General features: G+C 35.0%; 1 protein-coding gene across 1 annotated transcript; it reads left to right on the forward strand.

The window, feature by feature from the left end:
- The first annotated feature begins 2,926 nt into the window (after nt 1–2,926).
- Nucleotides 2,927–4,325, forward strand: LOC109611302. Its single transcript, XM_020033275.1, has one exon. The coding sequence runs from the start codon at nt 3,804–3,806 to the stop codon at nt 4,251–4,253; it is 450 nt and encodes a 149-aa protein (XP_019888834.1). The 5' UTR covers nt 2,927–3,803; the 3' UTR covers nt 4,254–4,325.
- Nucleotides 4,326–11,486: the final 7,161 nt, after the last annotated feature.

Consider the following 11,486-nt stretch of genomic DNA (forward strand, 5'->3'; position numbering starts at 1 on the left):
CTTGACGCGAAGACCACGCGCGACGGGTGAGGCGCCGCGCCATCAGACGGGCTACTTCGTGAATAATCAGTCTTCGTTATGCCGGTAATGAGCTGATAGCGAATGCGATCTCCTTTGTGTAGTTTTTAGTGCATTAGTTTGTTAGTCGCTCAGAAGGTGCATCTCACGGTTCGAAGTGTTCAGCTCGGTCCGTTAATCGTTCAGCTCATTCTTCCGCAAGTTTCCTGTATTAATAGAATCTGGTAGCCCGCGCGAAGCTCACCCGGCACGTGCGTGCCACGTTCATCGCGAAGCTGGTTCGATCTCTCATCGGCGATCCACGGATACGGGCCGTATTAATATAATCTGCTCACCCGTGCGATTGGCCACTGTAAATAGTGTACAGGGTGGGGAAAAATTATTGGTCAAGCTTTCACCAGTCGATTCTACTCGTCGAGATCGCCAACATTGCATCATAAACATGGTGCCGCAAAATTAACTTTCAAGGTCATTTTCAATGTCAAATTTTTTTATTGGCTTAGTCGATTCTACTCATCGAGCTGAACAAAAGTCTCACAGGGACCATATGCCGGAAATCAATATTTCATAGAGAAATCTTCGTTTGAAGTTTTTAGAAGCCAAATATTTCGTAATATTAATTGTGATGAATGTAAAATCTGCTTAATCTACTCTTAACGCTACCCAGGAACAACGAAGTGGGCGTAGTAGATTTTTGTTCCCTTCGGGGTATCTTGGTACCCAGTAACATTTCAACGGCTGTTGGTTCCTTAAAGCAACGGTCATTTGCCTCGGAGAGGAATAATATATCGCTCCATAAGACATTCGTTACTTGTGCTTAAGAAGCTTTCCATCCATATCCAGACCTTTTTCGTGATTATTAGAAGACCGCCGCTAATCTTGAATCAATTTTCAGTGTAAAATAAAAAAAAATTGTTTAAATTTTTTACCAAATTTTTTCTAAGAATAACGTTGCTGTAGCATGCCTCGACGTGGTGGTCGTGATCGGGCGCTTCGGGATGGGCGTGACCAACGTCTAATGCTTCGAGCAATTGATCGTGCTCATGGTAATTACACACGAGCACGAGCTCTTTATGCTAGTTGGTTGCGACGCCAAGCTAATGGCAGACCATTACGTCCAGGGTCCGTGCCTGATCGTCGAGAATTTCAACGACTCGATGAACGATTACATGATCAGGAGCAAATGAATTTTGCAGGTGTTGGCCACCGTAGGGCAGGTCGTCCTCGTGTGTCTTGGAGAATTGAGGAACGTGTGATTGCTCTAGCTCGAACTTATCCTGTCATGGGATCACGACCCATAGGCGCGCGAGTAGGGGTTGATCATAAAACAGACTTGCGCATTCTCCGTGAGGAAGGCCTACGACCCTACAAAGTGCAGGTAGTGCATGAGTTACGACCTGGTGATCGCACAGCTCGTCTTCGTTTTTGTCGGTGGATGCTTCGCAAGATCCGAAAATATCGGCACTTTCTGAAAAATATAGTGTTCACTGATGAATCCAGTTTTTCCAGCACTTCCATTTTGAACCGGCAAAATGTTCGCATCTGGCGCAGACGCAATCCACACGCAATGGTCCAAAGAGTTCAGCAGGGCCGTGTTTCAGTCAATGTTTGGGCAGGGATACTCGAGAATGATTATATTGCTCCTGTGTTTCTCTCAAACCGATTGTCAAGCGTTGAGTATTTGCGGTTTCTACGTCATACTCTCCTGAATCGACTGCGACGTATGGTTCCGAGGAATGCCCGTAATCGAATTTGTTTTATGCATGACGGTGCTCCGCCGCATTTTGGCAGGCAAGTCCGCGCTTTTTTACAACGAATTTTTGGAACTCGATGGATCGGTCGTAATCCTGTGCCACACTTATGGCCCGCCCGTTCACCTGACCTGAACCCTCTGGACTTTTATTTCTGGGGAGCTCTGAAAGCCATTGTTTATGGGTCAAGCAGGGCTTTAAGGACAGCTCAGGATTTACGAGATCGCATTGAAGAGGCGGTTGCTACTTTAGCACGAAATCGAGCTGTGCTCCGTAGAGTGCGAGATAATTTGGTGGAGAGACTCCAAGCTTGCATTGATAACGGTGGTGGTCACATTGAAGCTGGCAGATAAGCACAACTGCTCAGAGCTATTGGGGCCGATGGGTCAGTTCTGTTTGTTCGTAGGTAGCGTCGACGACGATAAAGTGAGAGGCAAGAGGAACTCACGGTAATCAAGTCACCCCGAGGTGAGAGGCGAGGGGAACTCACTGTAATCAAGTCACCCCGAAGGGAATAGAAATCTACCACGTCCACGTCGTTGTTCCTGGGTAGCGCTAAGAGTAGATTAAGCAGATTTTTGACCTTGAAAACGAATTTTTCAGGGTCATTTTTGGGGGGTGATTTTCGCTAATCATGATCAAGATATTCAGAACATGATTTTAAGAACTTTATAAGCATCAGATTTATTTTCTGACTTCATAAAAATCGATTTTTTGAAATTTCAGGCAAAAAAATTCAAACGAAGATTTCTCTATGAAATATTGATTTCTGGCATATGGTCCCTTTGAGACTTTTGTTCAGCTCGACGAGTAGAATCGACTAAGCCAATAAAAAAATTTGACATTGAAAATGACCTTGAAAGTTAATTTTGCGGCACCATGTTTATGATGCATTGTTAGCGATCTCGACGAGTAGAATCGACTGGCGAAAGCTTGACCAATAATTTTTCCCCACCCTGTACATAGTGACCGCTCAAATACATTGTGAATCTCAAGATCAGTGTGTGACTTATTTCTACCGCCCGTTGCATCCACCTGTTCCACGCGCGCATTACCATCCTACGCGCTTCTCAAACAGTATATCATAAACAGCTTATATATTTTAACACATCGAATATAATTTTAGTGCACAATTATGAGTATTATATACATATATTGGGTCAGTGAAAAAGCTTGGTATAAATTTTACGATAAAATTACCTTTTTCAAAAAAAGTAAAAAAGCGTCAAGTATGCGCGGAGTGTGTTATCTCGAAAAGTGGTCGTATCTTTAACACTAAACCTACCACGACCGGTCAAATGACAGTTTTTAAACTTTCATTAAAATTTCCTACATATAACGTTATCACGCCATTTAAGTTCTCGACTTTTCTTATAATATACCTACAATGAATTTTTTAATATTCACTTGTCTTCTTATTTCTTTTTTTCTGAGAAATATATGTAGCCTGTTTTACTTACCGCGACCGGTCATTTGACCGGTTGAAAGATTCATATTCTTTTGTAATATTATTTACTCTAAAGACTCAATTCTAAAACTATACAGTCGCTAGAAATATAAGGCAATCTGAGTGCGGCATAAGTCTTTGATGCACGATATATAGGAGCCGGGATGAAACAACTGCAGTACGCACGTTAACAATGTTGAATACGTGGCAAGAGTGTGCGAGTGTTTGTTCTTATAAATGCAAACCGCGAAATTAGGAGACACAGTACAGTCTTATAACTCCAGAAAAGTTGGTATCATAGTGTTATAAAGTTATAAAGAGCTTACCATATTTTGAAATAAGTCTTTTATTATTTTGAAAATTTCAAGTTATAAGTGCCATTTTGAAGAAAGAAAAAGTGAACAAAACTAACAATACTTAGTGGTTAATTTTATATTTTATCTTTACTACATTATTACTTTCCTACTATTTATCTCAAAAATGTCAAGACATTCAAGAAATATCCAGTTATTAAAAAAATAAATAATATAGACGAAGAGTATTCAGAAATCGATGAACAGGAACTTTCTGAAACTGACGATGACAAAATGGAAAATGATGATATATTTGACACTAATGACGAGTATAAGTCCTCAGACACAGATAATGAAGAGGAGAATATTTTGAATACACGTAGAGGACAAAAGAGAATGAGGTTTATATTGAGTTCCGAAAGTGAGAGTGATGAAGATGACCAGCGCATCGAAACTGCTGCTGATGGAACTGTTTGTCAAGAAATAAAAGAAGGTTCTAAACTTGGAAGAGCACCACTTCATAATATTTTTAGGGATGTATCAGATCCGACGGGTTATGCTAAAAGAAATATTATGAAAGGTAAAGTAAGGACTACATTTTCTTTGATCATTGCCCACCGTATGATGGAACACATAAGAACGTGTACAGAAGCAGAGGCATTTCGAGTGTTAGGAGCTGAATGGAATCTAACTGCTGCAAAATTAGATTCATTTATTGCTCTTATATGCACGCGGCGTATATGAGGGAAAAAATTTGGATTTTTCATATCTATGGAATAAGAAATGGGGTCTCGCATTTTTTTCAAGAACCATGAGCAGGAATTGCTTTACAGAAATTGAGATTTATCTGATTTGATAAAAAGAGTCAACGAAGCCAGCGTTTACAAACTGATGCTTTAATCTCTGAAATATGGAACAAATTTATTGACAATAGTCAAAATTGTTACAAACCAGGTGTAAATCTTACTGTTGATGAACAATTGTTTCCATCGAAGACTAGGTATAGATTTACACAATATATGCGGAACAAATTAAAGAAGTTTGGAATTAAATTCTGGTTAACATCCGACGTTAATAGCAAATATGTTATAAATGAATTTCCGTATTTGGGAAAAGATGAAAGAAGAGAATCGTCAGTTCCGCTTGGGGAGTTTGTTGTACTCAATCTGATAGAACCATTTACAGGCTGTGGAAGAAATGTAACTGTTGATTATTTTGTGTGTGGATCGGAGCGTATATTAAAGCCACTATACTTTGTCACTGGTGTAATTTATTTGTGCCACATAGTACAGTCAATGTTACAAAATGCGGTTATATCGACGAACGCGACGCTCGGACGGCACTTTACGTCTACTCGCCCGAAGTACGCATGCGATCACGATTTCGGAGACGGACCGCTCGGTTAGGCGACAATAGGCTGACTGCCCTGGTGTTATCGCGGGCGTGAAAGCTCGGCGCAAACATGAGTTCTAGAACATTCAAGATGCGCGCGGGATACGAACTAATTCGTTATTCGCAAGAAAATCTCAACAGTAACCAAGGATAATTTTTTTACGAGCGTATCATTAGCGACAAAACTCTTAGCAAAAAAACCACTGTTGTTGGAACTATTCGCGGAAATAAAAAGAAATTGCCAAAACTTGCGAAACAAAAGAAAGATAATATGGCACGTTTTTCAACAAAACTGTATAAATCAGATAATTGTACCCTTACAATTTATAAAAGTAAACCCAATAAAACAGTGCTTCTACTAAGCTCAATGCATAAATCTATAAAAATTGAAAAAAGTGATAAGTGTATACCTGAAACAATTAGATTTTATAATAGCACCAAATTCGGTGTAGATATGACCGATCAAATGGCAAGCAAATACACTGTTAAATCAAAATCTCGTAGATGGCCTCTCCAGGTTTTCTTCAATATTCTTGACCTAGCCGGAATAAATGCATGGATTTTATATAAAGAAACCATAGGAGAAAAAATTTCGAGGCAGAAATTTTTATTTCAGCAGAAGAACTTGCCACTGAATTTCAAAAACTACAAGAGCAAGCAAAAGAAGGTATACAAAAAAACATCGAAAAATATAAGTACAGTTTCATATGTACGGAAAACAAATAAGGTATTGTAAAGACAATAAAAGTAACAAAATCTACTTCAAGTGTATAAAATATGTGTGTAGAAAATGTACATTAGAAAACCCTATAATTTGTAAAAACTGCGGTGGACAAGAATACGATATGTATTATTTATTTCTAAATGCAAAAAACTATATAACTATCTTTCATTTTCTGATCATATTTATTAAATGAAATAAAAAATTAATTTATTTTGTCATTATGTAAAAGGTATTGTGTACGTATTATGAATTTTGTTTTGATGATTTTATTAATGATGAAATCACGACTCTACGTAGATCATATGCATTCTATTCATTATTGAAGCCAGTACCAAATTGACTATTATCTGCATTCAATTGTAAAAAATATAACTTTTTTTAAAGACCGGTCATTTGACCGCTTGACCGCTCACGGTCAAGAAATAGGTATACAGAAATAGGTATAAATTGTCGGTAGGTTTAGTGTTAATGTTAGCCGTATTGAGACCGCTGTTGGTTTTGAGTTATTGTAAAATTACTCAACCCAAGTAACATGTATTTAAAACAAATGTATGAAATCTTTAAAATGCGCCAATTACAAAAATTCAAGGATCTTCCTATTCCAACCCGAGTGGTAGTACCTTTATTTTTCCTTAACAAAATTATTATATTACAAAATTACCTTATTCAACCTAAATAATAATTTGTATTGAAATACAATTGTATAACTACTTTTAAAAAATGAGAAACAAGTGATACGTATCCTTGTATTTCTTACAAACTGACGCCAATTTATGATTCCGTAAAAAAGAACCTTACAGAAAGAAAAAAGATTTGCCAGGTACATAAAACAAATATACAATAAAAATAGGTATACGTAAAAAAAGTTGAAAATTATGTTACTAAAACATAAACTGTTCTAAAATGGATATGAAATCAATTGTAAATTAATCAGTAATCATTAATCAAGTATTTTATTACTCAAAAACTATCTAGAAAAACTTGACGCGCCCGGGTCGCATTAAAAAAACATACATGTACACATTGTTATTATATTATAATACATATCATTTATTATATCAAAGAAATGAAATATTAAGAAAGCATTATGTCACTGTTATCAATAAGTATTCACGAGGTATAGTCACACCTATAATTAAGAAAATCTATGCACGTCATAAAACACAGTGTGATACATATAAAATTGGGAAAATGTACGAAGCTAACGAGACAATGTAAGAAATGTCAAATCGAGAAACCGTGCGAACCTAAAGAAACTACGTGATAAATATAAAATTGAGAAAATGTACGAATGTAAATAAATACAAAATTGAGAAAATGAATGAATCTAACGAAACAATGTGATAAATATATAATTAAAAAAATGTACGAATGCAAATATAAATTTGAGACAATGTACGAAACAGTGTCAGAAATATAAACTTGAGAAAATGTACGGCTAACGAGACAATGTGAGAAATGTAAAAGTCGAGAAACTGTATGAACCTAAAGAAAGAATGTGATAAACACAAAATTGAAAATAAGTATCTCGGGAGACAGATGAAACACAAAAAAAAAGATCATAACATTACACACTATAAATGGAAACACGTATACATACATGTCTCCGAAGGGACAGCGAGTGTTTCCGCTCGCTGCCTAAATATGTACAGTAGCAGATATTACGTACGAGTACGCCATACGCCCCATAGCCATCTGGTGGCGACGTCAAGTACTAGGCTCCAGTTAGCGTATCCATAAACTTTACAATGTAACTGAATATTCGATATGCGTAAATGTGCAGCCGCAAGTATCTCGATGGTTTCTATCTCTATAGATTATATCATCAAAATTGATATTTATATAGCAGACTACTGCTACATAAAGTTTATACACTGATATGTAACACTGAAAAATAATTCGCATATTTACTTTCTGATATCAGAGCTGAGGGGAGCTATTATCAATGGTATTTCGTGCGGGAAAAATTGCAGAACTCGATAACATTAAATTAAACATCTATTTTGTTTAGTCTTGCATATAATCAACGAAATGTATCAAGCGTAACACTATAATAAATATAAAAAGAAGTATCCTTCGATGAAACAAGAGAATCGTCATCAAAACATTGTACTTGGTGTATATAATTAGTCATTAGGTTTACTCTCATAGTAAGTAATTCCGATCACTGGCTTAAATAATTACTCGTGACGTTTAATGTCGTACACGATTAACAAATTCTATGCATTAAACCAAACTTTAATATACATAAAACTTTAATATCCATAAAAAACGTTAACATGACAGAGATTTATTCCTGGAGGAAACAAATGAAACATGTACATAGCATAATTATTCATTTCTAATCAGTCATCAATTAAATTAATTCAATTAAATTATAAATTACATTATCAAATCATATAAATCCTTATAAAAACTTAAGTAACAATAATCTATACAAAAGGTTAACACCATGCTTATTAAAAAAAGCTAAACATTTGTTCAAAAATTAGTGACTCTTGCAATTTGGCAATAACACGAAAAGTAATGATGCTGCGCAAAAACTTTGTACATGAACATGATCCAAAACCCTAAAAAGACTGTTTGAAGAAAGTTGTCGATAATTTCCAAAGCGAAAGACTTTTAACTAATTTAATAACATGGTAATTATTAATTAACCATAATATACATACAACTCCAAGCGACTTATTTTATTTTGTTTGCTGATCAAGAGTCGTTCTCTTGTAAATCGGCTGTGCACATCTGCTTCTCGAAGTCTTCGCCACATTGTTTTATATGATACATCCAGCTGAAGGTTCTCTTTAATAGCTCGTACCGTTAAATATGGTTTCTTTTTACTTTCTTATAGAATACGAGAGTCATCTCGATCTGTGGTTGCCCGATTTCTACTTCTTTCTGCTCTGTTCGCAATTGAACCTGTCTTTTGAAATTTTTCTCTAGCTTTAGCACTTGAATCATGTTTACATTATACTTGCTGCTACTTTCCTCTGAAATACTTTTCTCGATGTCTTTCACAATTAATTCACGGATTTGTGTAGAAGTCTGTTTTCTAGCCATCTTCACAAATGAATTTCCTTTTTTGAAAAAGAACCTACAATTGAAATAAATGCATGTTATAATATCAAGTAAAATAAACTACAGTATAATCTTGCTCCATTAAAGTAGTAAAGTGGTTCTCTTATTAAATAACATTCTTAATTGTAATCAAATAATAAATTCGCTGTGAGCAATGCTGGGTGTACGTGCAGTAGCGTTTATTCTTCAGAATTTGTACAGACGTTTCGGTCTATGCATTAGACCATCTTCAGTGTAACATTAAAAATTAAATAGAAATAAAACTGTGAGAAAATAGTAAATCAAACATTATTCATGCATATCAAGATCATTCATATATACCAAATAATAAAAATCCATAACGCGTAAATAATAACGATATTCAAATCGACGAGTAAACAATTCGGTGTTAGATGATAAAAAGAAAAAAGTCCACTGAACTTAAAATTGTCAGGTCAAAGACACGCAGGTAAAGCCCTCAAGACCCTCCGATAGTCTTGGTAACAGAACCGACAGAACACGAACACTCTCAACAGTCGTACACAAAAACAAACAAGAAAAATACAAAATAAAATCAAAGAGAAGGAAACTTGCTCAAGATAGGGAGATAATCATTCGAAAGAAAATCTGTGTCACTTTGTAAATTTAATGGTTTTAATTGTCTTTTTATGTTAATCATTTCTGAAATTAATCTTCGTCTAAATGAATCTTCTTCATCTAAAATCTGAACGTCATTCCATTTAAAATTATGTCCAAAGTTCATCCGATGTGTCGAAATAACTGAAGGAGATCCGGACTTTTTATTTATATCTTTTTTATGTTCATTAACCCTCGTGCTAAGTTGTCTTTTTGTCTGGCCAACATATGACGCCTCACAGTCACAACAGGAAATTTTGTAGACCACATTACAGTGTGACATTTTTTCAATAGGATCCTTTTTAACTTTAATGAACTTGTTCAGTGAGTTCTTACACTTATAAGCTATGCTGAAACCATGTTTCTTAATAGTATTAGATAGAGACTCACTAATGGATCTAAGGTATGGTAATGTAAAAACCTTATCCATCTTTCTTTCAGTTTTGTTGACATCATTCTCAAAACAATATTTTCTCACTGTTATTAATATTAGAAAAAATGAAATGCAAGGAGTATCCATTGTCCAATACAATTCCAACTATTAATTTTAGATTTTCATTATGAAAGCAAGGGTCCGAAATACGCAATATTCTATCTACTAAACCGTAAATAACACCCCGTTTATGGGACATCGGATGTTGCGAATGAACATTTAGGTACCTCCCTGAAAAAGTAGGTTTGTGGTACCAGTCAAACCTTAGCGAACCCTGTTTGAACTTTATTGAGACATCTAGGAAATTGATTGTGTCATTGTTATTAAATTCAATGGTAAACTGTAACCTTTCATGAAATGAATTAAATACTCTGAGAATGTAAGAAAATATTGCTTTGAGAATGATGTCAACAAAACTGAAAGAAAGATGGATAAGGTTTTTACATTACCATACCTTAGATCCATTAGTGAGTCTCTATCTAATACTATTAAGAAACATGGTTTCAGCATAGCTTATAAGTGTAAGAACTCACTGAACAAGTTCATTAAAGTTAAAAAGGATCCTATTGAAAAAATGTCACACTGTAATGTGGTCTACAAAATTTCCTGTTGTGACTGTGAGGCGTCATATGTTGGCCAGACAAAAAGACAACTTAGCACGAGGGTTAATGAACATAAAAAAGACATAAATAAAAAGTCCGGATCTCCTTCAGTTATTTCGACACATCGGATGAACTTTGGACATAATTTTAAATGGAATGACGTTCAGATTTTAGATGAAGAAGATTCATTTAGACGAAGATTAATTTCAGAAATGATTAACATAAAAAGACAATTAAAACCATTAAATTTACAAAGTGACACAGATTTTCTTTCGAATGATTATCTCCCTATCTTGAGCAAGTTTCCTTCTCTTTGATTTTATTTTGTATTTTTCTTGTTTGTTTTTGTGTACGACTGTTGAGAGTGTTCGTGTTCTGTTGGTTCTGTTACCAAGACTATCGGAGGGTCTTGAGGGCTTTACCTGCGTGTCTTTGACCTGACAATTTTAAGTTCAGTGGACTTTTTTCTTTTTATCATCTAACACCGAATTGTTTACTCGTCGATTTGAATATCGTTATTATTTACGCGTTATGGATTTTTATTATTTGGTATATATGAATGATCTTGATATGCATGAATAATGTTTGATTTACTATTTTCTCACAGTTTTATTTCTATTTAATTTTTAATGTTACACTGAAGATGGTCTAATGCATAGACCGAAACGTCTGTACAAATTCTGAAGAATAAACGCTACTGCACGTACACCCAGCATTGCTCACAGCGAATTTATTATTTGATTATAATTTGTTGAGCCTACATATTATTATATTCTTAATTGTAATAGTGGTCCTGTGATTTTGACTGATAAGGAAGTTAAAAGAGAAAGCATTAATTTAGCTTAATAAAGGGATTTCATTTTTACATTTTGTTCATCGGACTGAATAACTTTCGTTATGTCAACCTTCTATAGAATCACAAATAAAGATTTTTGCTGGTAATCTATTACAGTAGGATACTCCGTATATTATAAGTACAATAGGACACCCTGTATATTATTATTCAATGAAAGTGAAAAATAAAACGACACACGCTGTATATTATAATAATTTATTAAAAGAAGAATATATTGACTGATAAGGAAATTAAAAGAAGAAAGCGAATTAATATAGCTGAGCAGATTGTATTTTCACAT

Source organism: Ooceraea biroi, chromosome 12 (assembly GCF_003672135.1).
Source record: "Ooceraea biroi isolate clonal line C1 chromosome 12, Obir_v5.4, whole genome shotgun sequence".
NCBI lineage: Eukaryota > Metazoa > Arthropoda > Insecta > Hymenoptera > Formicidae > Ooceraea > Ooceraea biroi.

Bases quoted from the DNA above. Each gene is read 5' to 3' on its own strand.
- LOC109611302 (XM_020033275.1), top strand. From the start codon at position 3,804: ATGGAAAATGATGATATATTTGACACTAATGACGAGTATAAGTCCTCA.